Source organism: Stigmatopora nigra, chromosome 5 (assembly GCF_051989575.1).
Source record: "Stigmatopora nigra isolate UIUO_SnigA chromosome 5, RoL_Snig_1.1, whole genome shotgun sequence".
In the NCBI taxonomy this organism is placed as follows: Eukaryota; Metazoa; Chordata; class Actinopteri; order Syngnathiformes; family Syngnathidae; genus Stigmatopora; species Stigmatopora nigra.
In genome coordinates this window covers 15,007,094-15,025,521 of record NC_135512.1, presented here as the reverse complement: position 1 = coordinate 15,025,521, position 18,428 = coordinate 15,007,094, and the positions used below count along the sequence as shown (strand labels likewise).

General features: G+C 36.9%; 1 protein-coding gene across 1 annotated transcript in view; it reads right to left on the bottom strand.

The window, feature by feature from the left end:
- Nucleotides 1-4,683: 4,683 nt before the first annotated feature.
- The window catches only part of LOC144197128 (BMP/retinoic acid-inducible neural-specific protein 3-like), a 56,256-nt gene continuing 42,511 nt past the window's right edge, over nucleotides 4,684-18,428 (bottom strand). Inside the window, exons 6-10 of the mRNA XM_077717730.1 lie at nucleotides 14,412-14,517; nucleotides 13,599-13,835; nucleotides 8,425-8,647; nucleotides 6,227-6,569; nucleotides 4,684-5,946 (exon numbers count right to left, since the gene is read on the bottom strand). Of these exons, the coding sequence (XP_077573856.1) occupies nucleotides 5,176-5,946; nucleotides 6,227-6,569; nucleotides 8,425-8,647; nucleotides 13,599-13,835; nucleotides 14,412-14,517 (1,680 nt within the window). The 3' untranslated portion in view covers nucleotides 4,684-5,175. The remainder of the gene's footprint in view (nucleotides 5,947-6,226; nucleotides 6,570-8,424; nucleotides 8,648-13,598; nucleotides 13,836-14,411; nucleotides 14,518-18,428) is intronic.

The window sequence follows — 18,428 nt, the reverse complement described above, 5'->3', positions numbered from 1 at the left end:
CATAACCGTAACTTTAACCCTAACCCTAACGGCGAACAAAAGACCGGCGACCGAAGAGCGGCGACCCAAAGACCAGCGACCAAACAACCGGTCGTGCATTTTCTGAACCGCTTTATCCTCACTAAGGTCTTGGGGGGTGCCGGAGCCTATCTCAGCTGACTTCGGGCCAGAGGTGGGGGACACTCTGAACTATTGCCTAGCAAATGGCAGAACACAAGGAGACTGATAGGTTCACCCATAGGTATTCCCAAATTTGCCTTTAAAAAGAAGAGGCATCTGACTCATAACCAGTGTCTTGCAAGAGAAAATCGATCCCGACTCGTCCTCACCCTAGATCATTCTAATGAATCGAATCATTTCCTGCCCATTTATTTTCTTAAGAGTTAACAACAAGCAAGCATCTATTCAACAATTATTGAAGGTCAGAAATCAAAACAATTGCAGGTCCTTTCGGGGGGCAAGCGGTATTGCCACCTGGTGCGGAGTTCAAGTAAAAACAACCTTGCTTGTCACCGTGTGAGAAGTCGAGGTTTCAAAGCAATTGTGAGTCCTCTCGGATCCGTGTGAGAAGTCAACTTTGATAAGTCCAGCTGGATAGAGGAGCGAACATCATGTTGTTTATCACGGTTACAAAAGAAGTGTTATCCTTGCAAGAATTGTAAAACAATGATATTTCTAAATAAGGCAAAGCATTCGAGCAAATTTATAATTATACTACCAATAATAACCCTAACAAAGACAAACAACCATTCACGCTCACACTCATACCTAAGGGCAATTTAGAGTCCCAATCAGGCATGTATTTGGAATGTGGGAGGGAACCGGAGTACTGGGAGAAAACCAATGCAGGCCCGGGGAGAATATACAAACTCCACACATGTGAACCGACCTGGATTTGAATGCAGGTCCCCCACTGTGTGGTGGACGCGCTAACAACTCTGCCGCCAGGGTGCCCATCATTCAGATTTAAATAATTTAATTACAAATTAATAAAGAATGCAGATGATGGCGTCACATCAATTTTACAAAGGTTTAGCTTTTATTTGGTTCATATAAAAATGTTGGTGTTATAAATAAGACAGAGTAAAATCATAACTATAGCAACAATTCAGCAATTAATCTGTATTAGTATTGAATGTAACACTTGGCAAAAACAGATAAATAAAAGGGGAGATTTTTCAAGTTAAAAAGTAAAGTTAAAATAATGTGGAAGTGTTCTGTCTTGGTTACGTGGAACAATATATTTTCTTCTTTTTACTCTTTCAACAACATGCAGTGCTCAGAGAGGATGGGTAAACCAATGTAACTCAACCAGATGCTTGCTGGAAAAGATGAATTGCTCAAGACTCCTCACAGGAAAAAAAGGTATGCTGCCTTGATTTAGTCTGGCATAATCTTTTTGTATATTCATTTAATTTAGGTTCGAACTCAACACCAAAACAAAGAAATACATCTTACCTGAGTTTGCTGAAGAGGAATGAGAGAAAAAACATTGAAAGAAATGGTTTACTTTTGTGATGTTTCCTGAACAGATTTGCATATTTTTAAGTAAATCATTCATTCATTAAACAACCATTCAGGCTCATACTCGTCCCTAGTGGCAAATTATAGAGTGTACAACCAGCCTACCAAGCATGTCTTGGGGATGTGGGAGAAAACTGGAGTTCCCGAAGAAAACCCACGCTAGCTGCAAAGCAGGGTTCGAACCCTGGATCTCAGAACTGTGAGGTCGACGTTGTAACCACTCACTCACCCACAATAGGAATAGAAGGAGAGAGTTTCCCCACCCGAAGGTTTAGTGGCTCTTGTGCCTGACTTCGGTTCGGGCAGTCTCGGCTCAATTCCTATTCGGTGGCAGTGTAGTTGTAAGTGTGAATGGTCGCCCTACAACTGACTGGCGACCAGTCTAGCTGGGTGGGTTAGGCTCCGGCAACCCTTGCAATAATTTCGAGGATGGGCGGTATGTAAGATGAATTAATGATGAAGAGGTTGCATATATTGATGCAGATATTTGAGTGTACAAATTGTAACTTGTGACTAGATTTCATAGGAAGTGAAGAAGGCATAGTCATGGAGATCTTGATAGGGATGTTAAATCAAAATGACAAATGAATGTTAACTTGACACCCTAAATCAGTTCATTACATCTTTCAGATGACAAATAGACAAACCAATGATGCATTTCTCAGTGATGAATAGAATTAATATGGCACCCAGTAGTAGTAGTTTACAATACATTATAGCGGTTAATAAAGTCAGGATTGATTTGCCCTCATATAATCATCAAGCAAAAAACATGAGTAATAAACTGATGCAGCTATGATTGTGGGGGTAGATTTGGTCGAATGTCCGTTGTATCAATGGGGTTCATCAATCAAATGATGCAGACAGTCCTGATCTGTTCAGCTTATTGAACTTTGTGAAGATCATTTGGATATCTAACATGATAAAAAGCCTATTCATTTTTTGTTAGGGAACACATACCTCTTGCCTTCTCTTGGTTTATATTTTTCAATACACTCTTTCTTTCAATATTGACACTAATATTCACAAGACATTTGTCTGTAAGAGGAACCAAAACATTTTTTTAAATGTTATCTTTCATATTATTTTAATGTCTTATCAGGTTTAAAAAACAATTTACATTTTCTGGTAAGTTTAGGTTATTTTAGAGATTATTTTGGGGCTTTTGATATTTTGCCTTTTTCCTCTGCGTGACATGTCCTTGTGAATACCCATTGAGTTCACTTGTTGTATCCCGTCACCCATATTTTTCCTTATTCGTTACCGCTCGCATACCTGTCAACCTCGGCCAATTACTCTCCTTATTAATGACTGAAATTCGCCTTATTAAGCAATAAAAAAAAGGTACGAATGGGCGGTCCGGCGGTTGAGTTGTTAGCGCATCGGCCTGACAGTGGGGGACCTGGGTTCAAATCTAGGTTGGTCCACCTTTGTGGAGTTTGCATGTTTTCCACAGGCCTGCGTGGGTTTTCTCCACATACTCAGGTTTCCTCACATATTCCAAAGACATGCATGGTAGATTCATTTGACACTCTAAATAGCCCATAAATATGAGTATGGGCATAAATGGTTGTCTCCTTGAGCCATGCAATTGGCTGGCCACCGATTCAGGGTGTCACCCCCTCCAGCACACCCCTAGTGAGGATAAAGCTGTTCAAAATGAGATGAGATGGGAAAACCTTACAAATGCAACCCGGCACATATTTACTCACAACGTCACACATTAAAGTCTAAATTTTTCTCCAAAGCGGATGGCTTTCTGACGTGCTTTATTTACATTTACAGTGGAAAGGCGGATGGTTGAAAGAGGAAAGCGAGTATGCGTCTCATGCTTAAAGCATCGCAATACGATTAGCAGTCGCCGATGACGTTTTCATCTTTTTCCAGTGACCGAGACGATCAGGATTAGAGCCAAAATCTGTAAAACAAGATCAGTTTTACAAAACACGTATTTAAAAAAAAATACTGGAGAAAAGTTGCTATATGGCGTACACAGTTTGAATCTAGAAAAAAAACATAAAATATGGGAAAAACTTAAATTGGCAGGTATGCTCTCGTATCACCCAGTTTTTTCCGATTATCTCAACCCCCGTCAATCTATTTAATCCCTTAGTAATTGTCAGCTCATTGGCAGATTGTCAATGCATGCCCATGTCCAGGACTTTTTGTGCTCCTCCTGTTTTCACCTGTAAGTTTGGTTTTGCTATTTACAATTACTACTACAAAGTGGTTATTTTTATTATATTAATACAAACTCCCCCCCTTACCGTGTCTGCCGTCTCCCCTGCATTTCGATTGCGTCCGTTCCTTTTGCTTACCCCTCATGCCAAACTTAACATTTTCCAGCTTCTTTAGTCAGTACTTTTTGTTGTTTTTCTCTAAAATCTCAATTCTCAATTATACATACCTGGATGTTTCCAACTGGTTTGTCTGAATGGCCATCAAATGATTGAATGTTAAATACCTTTGTAGGTGGAATACAACAATGGCAGCTTTGGCAATCACAAAAATGCTTACACTTATAATAAATATAACATTAAAAAACTTGCCACTAACACACTCAAATGATACATCATAACTGGCTGTCATATTTGTGGAGAAATCTGACAGTGCTCTTTATAGGACAGAAAATAGGTGAATGAGAACCTGAAACTGAGAAATCTCTGCCAGTGACCAAATTAAGTGAAGTAGCTTCAATCCAGGTGAACGGTCACTCGCAAATAAGAAAGTCACTGACTGAAAGTGGTCTTTCAAAATTAGTATTATACAGAGCGGAAGAAAATGCATGTGTTATAAATTTAAATACTGCATTATTTACACTCTATGTTAGGGCAGGTCAATTTGGAATCAGTTAGTACAGTAATTCCTCGAAAATCGCTGTGAATGAAGACCAGACATGTCGGCATTATTCGAAAAATCCTGAAGAAGGATCACCCCTATTATAAGCATTTTTTTTCCTTTCAGTGCTGAGTCCTAGTAACCAGCGGGAGACAGGGGAGTGGCTTCCACTTTTCAGTTTCAGCCTGGATTTTCACATTTTTATGGACTTAAAAATATATATATATATCACTGTAGCTCACTAACATTTTATGTACACACAAACATATAGATGATGAGCACGACATGATTACACTAGTCTGAAAAATAGTCCATCACTGGTTTTATGTTACATATATTTTAATATCAATTTTATCTACAAAATATTGACTCCTCTGTATTCTGGAATTTTTGGAAAGTGCATTGTTACTGAAGCACAGGGAAATAAAAAAAATTCAAACAAACACCAGTAATTTTCACCATTCATTGCGTTTGGTGTTTACAGTAAAACTGAGCAGTCTGATGGATAATGATTAGATTTTCCTATAATGTCTGGTATCTGAATTTCTACTGCAGTATTCTTTACTTTTGCCTTCCTCTACATTGAAAACGATGCCATTCTTCCACCAAATGTCATACCCACGAGAGCAGTCTTTACAAAGCAGAAACTGCAGGCGGGAGTACGTTCTGCAGTTGCTCATTATTGAACGCTACATAGTTATCTGTTAAAAGACAGAACATATGTAAACAAATGCACCATCACTGGTGTGTCCATTAAAGTCCATGTGATCGTCATCATGTGACAATTTAGTGAGACCTTGCATCAAACAGCTGTTAACTGCAAAGCTTGGTGGTTTCATATTCCAGTGGATTGGGCAGACGGGAACTGAAGGCCTCCAAGGAGGCATTGATGCGAGCTACTTCGCTGGCAGTTAGTTTAAGCCTGTGTCGGAGAAGACAGGCAAACAAGTCCAACCGTGTTTGACCTTGAGGCGAAAGCCGGTTTACACGATCACGTATTTCCAAGAGCTGCAGCATTGCTGTGTCCTGTGAACCTTGTGTATAAGGGTAGTCCAGTTGTAGAATTATGTCACGTATAGCCTCTGGGTCAAAGTGCATACTGTAACCAAAAACCTGGATGCTGTTGATTTTCATGTAGCCCAGATTCCGTCCAGTATCTGTCATCTCCATAGGTTCATAATATACAGTTTCATTTACTCCGTTTGGTGTTGCTATCCTGCTCCGCAAGTAGACATGTATTGTTTCGAAGAATGTTTTCCATTTGTTACCAAGTGTCAATGTCCAATTGTAGCACTGAAAGGGCAGGTCGAGCTTCGTGGGTTGCCAGTCAGGAAAATTGTTCTCGTTTACAGGAATGTACCAACTCTCTGAATGGCTACCACCAAAGGGATTAATATAGAGTGTAAGGGCAGGTTCCAGTGTACTGTTCTTTGTAAGGCAAACCTGAAGAGATATTCCTAATAGCATGTGGACCATGTTTGATTTATATTTATTACTTTTTAATGTCAGCAGCATCCTTTTTCTCCAAGAGGGGTCAAACCAGGTATTCAGGCGCATGTCATTGCTGATGAAAATTGCATGAACCTGAAATGAAAAAGGCATGATCACCCATACTGTAAGGATATTTGCTTGCATCTATTGCGCAAAATAAAACATGCATAGTGTCTTAAACCTTGTTACGATAAATAGGTTGAAAAGATTCAGCCTTGCCATTAGCTTTAGGATTTGTAATGTTGAGGATTATGTGATATTTTGAATACGGTACCCCAATGCTTTTTAGCATGGCATGCTGTTTTTATTTGTAAATTGTCTCTAAAAAAACTATGTTGACAAAGAGTTATTGGTTTTACATTTTTTAAAATACCTCAAGCCTACGATCCGCTCGTTGAAGAAGGTAGCCTAGTTCCAAATCTTGGAGGTCTGTCTCCAAACCCAGGTAGTTTTCTGTGGAATCCGCCACCATTGGCTTGCAGACCCCTTGTATTAGAACAAAGGCTGGATTGCACCCCCCGCAACGGGTGTGGTTGTCAAGCGCACATTCTACACAAGCAGAGCCTTCGCCAACAGAGCAGGGTGGAGGGAGCTGACAGGGGATGTGTTCATATCGACAGCTGCAGCTGTGGAGCTCCTCAGAGAATGCACCAAGCTGGTTGTTCTCTGAACAATACAAGAGAGACTGGAAATGACTCAGCCAGTACGACTGAGACCTGCAGGAGGGAATGCAGGAAAAGAGACAAAGAACACACTTTATCCTTCCAGCTTTTTCAGCATTGACATTCAAGACATGTTATTAACATATTCAAAGTCTTGGAATGAATGCTGAGAATAACATTCTCAATGCTCTCAGGCTGCTATTTTTAAGTGCAGTCTTGCTGGTATATTTTATTCAGGTTCAGCAAGGAAACCTTATAATCCTTTTAATTTTTGTCACTTAGTACACAGTGGAAAATCATGATCAAGGTGTTAAATTGTGTTCAAACTCAATAAAACTTCAATAATTACAGAAGGGTATCAAAATAACTCAATTTAATTTTGAAAACAAGCATAGCTACATAAACCTTTGGACCTCTACTGAAAGTGCTATGTTAAAAAAAAAAGAAAACATCAGTGTATTTGTACTCTTCATGTTAACAAGGGCTAAGCTATCTTTTGTAAAAAATAAAAAAATTAGCGTAATTAGCATAAGAAAGCACTCTCAGTATTCCCTATACTCATTTGTTCATTTTCTATTCCGCTTAGCCTCACAAGTGTCAGGGGGTGCTGAAGCCTATCCCAGACAACTATGGGCTGTAGATGTGGTAAACCCAGAAGTGGTTCCTAGCCAACCACATAGAATAAAGATACAAATAACCATTCACACTCATACGGAAGGATAATTAAGAGAGGATTTTGGAAGAAACAGGGAGTTGCCTGAGGGTGTAGAGCAGAGGTCTCCAAACCGGTCCTCGCTACGAGTGACTGTTTTTGTTCCAACTGATTTAGCACAAACAGTTCAACCAATGAGGTTTCTGCTGAAAAAAGAAGCACCTGACTGTAATTCACTGATTGTACTTCCAGGATACCATATTGGTGGAAAGGTTCCTCTTACAAGTTGAAACGAAAACCTGCACCCTTTTCTGGGATAGTTTGGGGACCACTGGTGTAGAGGTTCACTCGCCTGACTATGGTACAGACAGGCGCAGGCTCGATTCAAACTGATGGTATGATTGTGCATGTTGAAGGTCGCTATGGCTGACTGACGACCAGTCTGGTGTGCAGTCTACCTTTCGCCCAATGTCAGCTGGGATGGTCTACGTTAGTGGTCCCCAAATTATTCCAGAAAGGGCCGCAGTGGGAGCAGGTTTTCGTTCCAACCTGTAGTATGAAGAAACCTTTGCCACCAATCTGGTATCCTAGACGTGCAATCAGTGGATTTCAGTCAGGTGCTTCTTTTTTCAGCAGAAACCTCATCGGTTAAATTGTTTGTGTTGGATCGGTTGAAACAAAAATCTCTACCCGCAGCGGCCCTCGAGGACCAGTTTGGAGAACTCTGGTCAACCTCAACCCCTGCAACCCTTATGAGGATGTTTAGTATGGAAGATGAATGAATAAAGTAACTGGTCTATCTGCAGGAGAAAAAAAACATACAGCCAGAGAAAGATCATGCAAAATCCACACGGGATGTTCAGAACCCGGTAGATCATGATACCTATTTACCCTATATAAACAATATTTGGCTACAATTAAACAAATACATTAACAAATTCAATTTCTTTTTGTGAAATAGAAAAAAGGATATTAGATTTTTTCTTGTTTGATTGAAAGTCAACAACAAACAATAACAGGCTTAATCACCCAAGTTGTTTAATTTCTCTCTAATTGCCGTATTGTGCCAGAGTGGGACAAAGCCAAATTATGTCGATGGGTTGTTTTGTGATCAAATGAATGTTAAAAAAAGAGGCAGTGAAATTATGTGATTTGGATTAGTGTTTTCATAGTATTTGTAGCAGTGATGCTAGTTGACATAACAAAAATGTTCTAAGATTTATTGCAAAACATGAATCTTATGATGATTTTGCTTACCTTTGTCTCGGTGAGCGAATTTTTGGTTGTCGGTGACATCGTTTGCTTAAACCGAAAAGCTTAAAGATGACTCTTTCTGCACGCTTGGCAAGGACATGCATGTTGTTCTCCAGCTGCTCATATCGCCCATGGAATAAGTTGTCAAGTGACCACAAGTGTTGGATTGTGGACATGTTAAGAAATTTGTTTTGAGGCAGCCTTGCATAGAAGGTTTTGAATTCATCTGCAACAAAAAATTATGAATTAATTTTGTAAAAATATCTCCCTATAATAAATTCAATAAAACCAGAGTTTGTCTCGAGACTACATCTGGTGAACTTTATCTTATCTGTTCAGGGGTCGCACAGAAAATCTGGAGATAAACACTTGAATTATCACTCTCTACTCTAATCTGCTATGCTAAATTGTATGGAATGCAGTGTTCATTTTACATCCAGGACTGTTTGTAAAATTGGATGTGCTTTCCCCCAAAAGTGTGCATCGCAGCTACAATTCAGTGTATCCCAAATAACTGTACAAGTACTGTGGGTGATGCTTGTTTTTTAAATGTTACATGGTAGAATGTACCTTATAATATTTCAACAACAAATAACTTCAATGTGTAAATAAATATTCTATTTATTTTCAGTTTCTTTTCTTAAAGCAACAATGCACAATATCAAATACAACACTGTGATATAATGCTTAATATATTGTCAAATGTATTTCAGTTTTATGGGTGACCCGGCGCTTGACTGGTTATCACGTCAACCTCACAGCTCTGGGGTCATGGGTTCAAATCCAGGTTTTTCCACTTTTGTGGAGTTTGCATGTTATCCCCCGTTCTCCTTCATGGGTTTTCTCCAGGTATTCCCACATTTCAAAAAGATGCATGGTAGGCTGAATGGACACTCTAAATTACCCCTAGGTATGAATGTGAGCGTGAATAGTTGTCTTCTCGTGCCCTGCGATCGGCTGACCACCTATTCAGGGTGTGCCCCGCCTCTGGCCCCTCTGGTCTGCTGGGATAGGCTGCAGCACCCCCCGCAACCCTAGTGAGGATAAAGCGATTCAGAAAATGAATTAATGATTGAAAATATTTCGGTTTTAATTTTTAGATCCTTCTCTCCTCGCTTTCCACCGTAGTTCTGGCAGTTCAACTCTTATTAGGCGGTCTTGAAAAAACACATATGGTTTATTTCTTCTTTCGGTCAATATCCTGGGTGTAAGATATGCTCTCCCAATTGGCTGTGTGGAGGGATGAAGTGTGGGGTTATTTGAGCAAAGGTGGTAGAGTTTGGAAAGTCTTCTTTGTCATACATTACAGTGCACCTCCAAAGAAGATGTATATTTTTCCTGCGGCATGTCTGTGCATGCACAACTTCTTTCACCAGCTCCCACTCTTTCTTTGTTGCCTGTAAAATCTTCACTCATTTATTCACTGTGTTTATCCTCACTGTAATGATCACATAGTTGACTCTAGCAATAATCTGTTATTGGGCTCATGAATATTAAAGCCCTCACTGCATTTTCTTACTGCATCAAGTAAATTGTAGAACAAATCCTTACAATGCAAGGCTTGCATCATCTAATTTGGAAATACATTATATCCATTATGAAGTACATATATGGTCAAGATTAATTTTACTTAAGCCACTTTTTTGTAGAGTCCAGCAGCAGAAAGGCACCGGACCGAATGTATGAATATTAATTTTCATAACAGGCTCATCCAAAATAATTTGAACATCATGCAATGATGCCACAATATTGTTGCTGCCATGTAAATAATAAAACACACTTGTGAAGACTTCTTGGTGGTTTTTGAGAGCAGCAACATTCTCTACAGCTTAGGATGTGCAGAAGGGAAGTCTATGCCCGATGCAGTGCAAATTTATGAGGTGAAGGTTGCTCTGTTACAAAATATCCCTAACCCATTTTTTTTCTTGTTAGCCATGAGCAAGACATCATCGCTGCCCAAACACATGCATTTTTACATTGGAGTGCATCACTTTGCCAGGAAAGGGAATCGCCAAAACCATCAATGCATGATGGTTTTGGCAATACCCTTTCCTGACTCTAAAATACATGATACATTACACAAATAGTCTACTTGGTTTGATGGTGTTTGCATTCATTATTTGCACATAAAAATCAGATATTTTCCAACTGGCTACAGCAGTTGACTCAACTGCCAATACACTAATAAACTAACAAGCTTGGATCTTTGTCTATAATACCTCTTCAACACCTTTGGCCAAGCTTTTCAAGAGGGAGGAGTCATATTGTAGTTTTTGATTGTTTAACAATTCAAGGTTTTGTACTCCTAATTCGTGCATATCACGGAAACACGCACTTTGTGGAGTAGCACCATGCAATATACATATTATATATATATATATATATATATATATATATATATATATATATATATATATATATATATATATATATATATATATATATATATATATATATATATATATATATATATATATATATATATATATATATATATATATATATATATATATATATATATATATATATATATATATATATACATATACATAACCCATAAAACACAAATAAGTAAATTAAAAATTCACGTCCGGGCAAGGTAATACCAATATATTGCACATTTTATTGCACATTTTATTGCACATGCCGAAGCTGTTGCACAGTCAAGGGATTGCGTTTTGTGCTAGTGCAAGTTCAGAACCCTGATGGCTCTGGGAAAAAAAAACTGTCCCTGAGTCTATTTTTCTGTATTTAGTGAGACCTGTAGCATCTACCAGAGGGCAGCAGCTGGAACAGGTTGTGACCAGGGTCAGGGTCAAAAGGGGTCCCTAATGATGCTCTGCTGAGGTAGCGAGGACTGGTAATGAAATCCAGTGTGGGCAGAGAGCAGACGATGATCTTTTGGGCAGTGTTGATCACTCTCTGCATGGCTTTTTTTTATGCTGCCGTTCTTCCAGCGCACCACATTGTAATGCAGTATGCCAGGATGCTCTCAAAAGTAGCTCAATAGAAGTTTACCAGAAGCTTAGTGTCCAAGTTGTTCCTCTTAAGTACCATCAGGAAATTGAATCGCTTCTGGAACTTCTTTGCCATGGTGTTGGTAGACCAAGAGAGGTTGTTTATAACGTGGACTCCAAGGAATTTAAAGGACTGGACCCTGTCTATGCATATTCCATTTATGATGAGTGGGGTCAGATCTGTGCTGCGTTTGCGAAAGTCCAGGATTATTTCTTTAGTTTTCATGGTGTTTAGTGTGAGATTGTTCACCAAACACCACGGAGACAGTTTAGTGACCTCATCTCTGTAGGCTGATAACCTTGCACACTCTTACCCATACCTAGGGGCCAATAAGAATGTCCAATCATCCTACCATGCATGTTTTTGTAATATGGGAGGAAACTGGAGTACCCTGAGAAAACCCACACAGGCCGTGACATGATTTGGATTTGAATCCAGGACCACAGAGCTGTGAGGCCGACGCGCAAACCACACGTACCCTTTATACGAACTGCCTGTTGTATAAACTAATGCCTCATTTTATTATTAAACATCATAACCACTAGTCATGGGAACATAACTATTTTATGTCACGTAACGGGTGCATCCGTTAAGTGGCTCTCTCAAATGGGGACTTACAACCAATACAAATATGTTTTTCCATTGTTATATCTTGTTTTATGGTGGTTTTCTTTCAAAGGGTGGGAACGAAAATAATCTGTATTCAGTTTATTTCTATGGGAAATGTTTATTTGAGATATGAGTAAATCAACATACGAGTTCAGTCCCGGAACATATTCATCTCGTATCTCAAGGTACCACTGTACATGAAAACATTTCATGTTTTTTCTTCCTTTTAACCTAATGTGAAATAGTGGAGAGCTGCCATGAGTTTTGTTTTCTATCCTTGCTTCGTGTTTAGATGACTATCTGTCTGGACTAGTCACAAACTGATAAGGTGGCAGTATGGAAATCACTGATATCCTTGACTGAAGGACATAATGGCACCTTGAAACTTTGGATTCTGGGCATGCGTCAACTGACTTCACTATAACCTTGACCATCAAAGTGTAAACTTGGAATGTAATTGTAGCTTTAAGATGAGAGAGGGAAAATTGTAATTTATTTAATTTAGAGTAATAATCACTTGTTCAGGATGACCAACCACTGCAATAATAACCAAACATTAGGCTCAATTTCAATTCCAATTCCATCCTCATTTTTTTACAAAATGAATATTTTGATGATTAATTGCCTCCTGATGTAATATAAATAATTTGAGACTAAAGCATTTTCCCCACTTGGTTATCATGTGTTATGAATTGCACAGCTTGCACAAAACTTTCTTTCAAGTAGTCTGGAAGGATAATTTGCAAACCTAGGGAACCAAACTTTGTTTAGTAAAATTTAAAAGTCCCTCTTTAGCGTAATTTAATTGAACAGTCAACAGTAGAGCTAAAAATAGTACATTATTACATATTGCTGTACAATAGGAGTTGTACAGTTTGTATTATGTGATCTGGCAAAATGTCATTACAGTGCTAGACCAAAAGTAAATAGTTGTCGCAGTCACACACACACACACACATATATATATATATATATATATATATATATATATATATATATATATATATATATATATATATATATATATATATATATATATATATATATATATATATATATATATATATATATATATATATATATATATATATATATATATATATATATATATATATATATATATATATATATATATATGTTTTTTTTTTTTTTTTTTTTACAAATATATTAAAAATTACAAATATTTTTTTACAAAATGAATATTTTGATGATTAATTGCCTCCTGATCTAATATAAATAATTTGAGACTAAAGCATTTTCCCCACTTGGTTATCATGTGTTATGAATTACTTATTTAAACACATTACACCTGAGGGAAAAAAACATTCAAAACCACATACCTAAGGTCACCTTTTAGATGCAGAAAAATGAACAACAAAAAAATAGAAAAAAGTATGGAATTGAAGATGCAATCCTTTCCAATTCAAATACTTTCCGATGAATAATTTATATCATGAAAGTTTGATTTTGCTGTGGCATTTACGAGGTGTGAAGTTAAAAGTAATTTTGCATGGGAAAGCAAGAATTGATTATCCTTAAGGATATCTCACCTGATTCTTCAAAATCTTTGTAAAGCTGCCCCCATGTCTCAGTGATTCTCTGCAGACTTTCCTCCATGGCTTGAATGTCCATATATGGGCAGTTGCATTCTGGGAACTTGGTGTCGCATCTGCACCAGCAGTTATTATCTTTGCAAACAAACTCTCCTTCACCATTACAGGCTATGTAACTTAGAGCAGCTTGCACAAAACTTTCTTTCAAGTAGTCTGGAAGGATAATTTGCAAACCTAGGGAACCAAACTTTGTTTAGTAAAATTTAAAAGTCCCTCTTTAGCGTAATTTAATTGAACAGTCAACAGTAGAGCTAAAAATAGTACATTATTACATATTGCTGTACAATAGGAGTTGTACAGTTTGTATTATGTGATCTGGCAAAATGTCATTACAGTGCTAGACCAAAAGTAAATAGTTGTCGCAGTCACACACACACACACACACACACATATATATATATATATATATATATATATATATATATATATATATATATATATATATATATATATATATATATATATATATATATATATATATATATATATATATATATATATATATATATATATATATATATATATATATATATATATATATATATATATATATATATATATATATATATATATATATATATATATATATATATTCCACACTGCCAGTGAGTCATTGTGTTCATTTGTGAGTTGTAATTAACTCATAAATACAAAGTATTCATCAGAGAGAATAAATGCATTTCAATTGGAGATCAAAATGAATATTATTAATGATCATCATAAGAAGAAAAATGTACAGAGCGAACTAACCTTGTAGCTGGACCTTGTTTTCAGGGCTCTGAACCAGCACTGAGCTAACCGAGTCAAGGTTGTCATAGTTACTGCATCCCAGGGGACCAGTACGAGTTTCTGTCACCTGGGCAACAAGAAAAAAACATAAATAAGTCACCAATAAAGTTTAGCCCAGTATTTTTGGTGATATAGATTATGTTAGGGAGGGCATCTGGCACAAAACATGCGCCAAATCTATCATGCGGATCAACTGTTACGCTGTTGCGATCTCTGAGGGGATAAGTCGAAAAGCCAATCATATTCTGTCAACAATAATTAAAATAAGAATTTAATAAAAGTAGTGATTGCTTCAATTAAGACAAAAAGTGCTTGTGAAAGTTGTTTGCCAAGTGTTTGACTTTCAAAACCATTTACATTTACAAGAATGTGATTAACATATTGTTCTCTCTCTCTCTCTCTCTCTCTCTGTTGCAAATCAAATATATTATATGGTTTTAAAAGAGAGAAAAATGAGCACTTTTAACTGAATAATTGGAATTCTAACAAGTAGAATTATAAAGACTTCTCTTAATATTTATTTTTTAAATAAAGCAGTATTTATCATTTGTCCAGATAAAGGCAAAAGAAAGCACATTTTCATTAATTGTGACATACTAAAAGTAAAAGGCTCAAATAAAACAATGTCTCTTTTAGACTTAATGTCTGATTGAGGATGTTTACTTTATATTTTATTTCACCCTTCACTCTAATAAAAACAGTGTCAACTCCAATCAAATAAGGTAACAAATTGCATTGACTTTTTTAAGAAGATCCATCTAAAACCTTTCAGTAAATCTACAGAATTTCAATATTAGAAATTTAGTTATTTATGGACAACTAATAGGATATACTCCCTCCTGCAAATAGTTAATTATTTTGAACCAGTTTAACTTTGATCATATATCTTAGAAAAAATATGTTTATGGTAAAAAAAAAATGGACCTACTAACTCTTAATAAAAAGAACAAAGTTAAATTGAGCTGAACAATGTTAATGTTAACAAATATTTCGATGAAAAATTCAACTCAACCAATTACATTTAGTTAAAAAGTGTATAATAAATACAGGTTAATCAACAGATGAACCGCCTTGGTTATAATAAACTGTTAAATGTTAAATTGTATTTGAATTTAATTTCAACTCTGATAATTTTAGGTAAATCAACTAAAAAAAATACCCCTGAAGAATATTCCTTATTTTCAATATATAGTCAATAATTTCCTGTCTGAATCAATACAACCCCCAATACCATTTTTTTCTCTTTAAAACCTTTACTGCAGCTACACCTGGACAAAGCACAAAAAAACATCAATAATAACCTCATAAAATTGCAATATTATTTAAGAATGTTGGCACATTTTGATAACATGATTTTACTCACTAAAATATTGTTTTATTTGTACACAAATTCCATCTTCCGTTCATTAGTAAGGATGATTTCAATTACTCTGTCACACAGATTATTCATGCGTTTCCCTTTTATCAGGGAGTTTTTATCGCTATCGAAGCCACTCCTGTGAGTCAAACCAGCTCTGTCGTACTTCTGACAAAAGTAATTTCCCCAAAGTCAAAGCTCCTGCTTGCCCAAAAAATGACACAACCTCTCAATCTTATTAAAATGTCCATATCTTTTCTTCATCTTTTTGTTGTGGAGCTCCGTTCTATGCGCACTTGCTCGGTCAGCTGTAGATCCACTCTGCTTTCCTCAAAGGTTTTGAAGAGCATTGCGGTTTGTTAAGGCCTGGCAATACTTTGGTGTCGTGTTGCTTGTTGGCAAGGCAAGTCACATTTACAAATTCCGTCTCTCAAAAAACATGTTGATCTGTGTCAAATTTCAAGCACTCCCCAGCAATACAGTTTGCTGTGTTCCTCGCAGCCTGTGAACCAGGGATACTGCTCCGTGTTAGTGCACTGAAAGTGAAGGATCATTTTCCTGGTTGTGACAGTGTTGCTCTATTTGGAACTTTCTTTAGCTTTGCATGAAAAGTCCGTCCAAAAATGGATTTAACAGTAAATTGGCAATCAACTCAATTTCTTCTCTTCCTTCAGCCATTTTGGGTTGACAAAACCAAAATTAAATCAAAACAACAATATATGTATTTGCTTGTCCATCATGCTACATAGGAAATTTGCTACTAGTCGCTGACGTTTCCTTATGCCTGCAAGAAAACCTTGTTGTCGCTAATCTAAATCTGATTGGTTAAAGCAACTGTTTTACTGGCACGTGTTTTATGCAAGAGGGCTCACAAAACTGATTATGAAGGTAGCCAGGTAGATTTCTGACCAGGCAACAAATATTGGCTGACTTGTGGTTTCCCAATTTCTTAAATATGAAAACACATTCTGGAGAAAATGCAATGAGTGGAAAGGCAATGAAAATAAGTTGACAATTTGGAATTATTTAAATATTCATTGACCTTATATAATTTACATAAGTCTATGATTCAGATATTTTAGGCCAGCAGAAAATACCTTGCAGGCCCTGACTGCCCACCACTGGAAAATGAACATATATAGAAATGTAAATGTCTATACCTGATCAGCAAGTAACTGGCAACAAGAGATAATTATACAAGAAAGAACACAATTACAACTGAACATTTATGGAATTAGAATACAGCATAACATTTAGTGGAGCTCTTTATCTTTTAGAGACATCACCATGGGACTAGCCCGCAGAGCATTAAGCTCAAGGGATATGTTTTGAAATGCCTCAAAAAAGTCATTTTTATTTTTTATTATGTAGCTCAAGGTGAGTGAATATACTTGAGTTCAATGAGCAAGGCACATGGTCCCGCCGGGACAGTCAGACCATCCAGGACTTCGACTCCCCCAATCACTACCGTTGCACTGGCTGGTTGGAATGTACCTTAGGTCACAAAAAATCTTCTAGCTTCATCGCCTCCCTGGCATAAGTAGGTCAGAATCGGTGTAAGTCCTTTTTGTTATAAGTACGTAGAAGTAAAAATAATTGCAGTCTATCTTAACTTATAGTTTAAATTCAGCATTTATTCTGGTCTTTTCAGGCCGGCTGTTACTAGCAAATCAAAAACATTTTGGTGTTATACTTATGACAAAGAATAAGTATTACTGCAAAATCCTGTTCGAACTGTATGAATATTCCTTTTCCTTTATTTAATTTTAAACATGTTTGGACTGGATAGTTAATTTTAAACATATTTGGACTGTATAATTGTTGTTACCTATATAAAGTGATTTCCTTTGACAAGTTAATTTAATAAGAGAAAATTGTATAAATTATTTAAACCTAATTTGTGGTAACATACAGTGATTATATTTTTAACACCCTGCTATATTGCAAGTTTTCCTACTTAGAAATGATGGAGAGTCCTGACATTTCCATCGCAGTTGCATGTCCACTATCACAATCTAAAAAGAAAAATCCAGAAATCACAATGTATGTGTTTTTTTTAACAATTTATTTTTATGATACAGCTGCAAGTAAATATCTTAACACCTGAGAAAACCACTAACAATATTTGGTGTAGTAGACTTTGTTTGCAATTTAGAAAGGTCAAATGTTTCCTGTAGTTTTACACAAGGTTTGCACACACAGCAGGACGGAATTTGGCCCACTCCCAGGCCTACTACAGCCTTCATGAACAAAACATTTTTTCTGGCATTTTTAAGAGAAAGCTATCTTTTTGAAAGGTGCACATGAAAAGAGATTAAACAATTAAAGACTAGATAAAGGGCGCCCAGCAGATGAGTGGTTGGGCGTCGGCCTCACAGTGGGGCATCTGGGTTCAAATATTCAAGTCGGTCCACTTATGTGAAGTTTGCATGCTCTTAACGCCGGTTACTCCGGTTTCCCGCTTCCACATTCCAAAGACATGGAGTTAGGCTGATTGGACACTCTAAATTGCCCGTAGGATTGAGTGTGAGTTTGAATCGTTGTTTGTTTCCTTCAGGCCAGAGCCAGGTGACATCATAGGGCACAAGAAGATGGACAACCGTTTACACTCACTCATACCT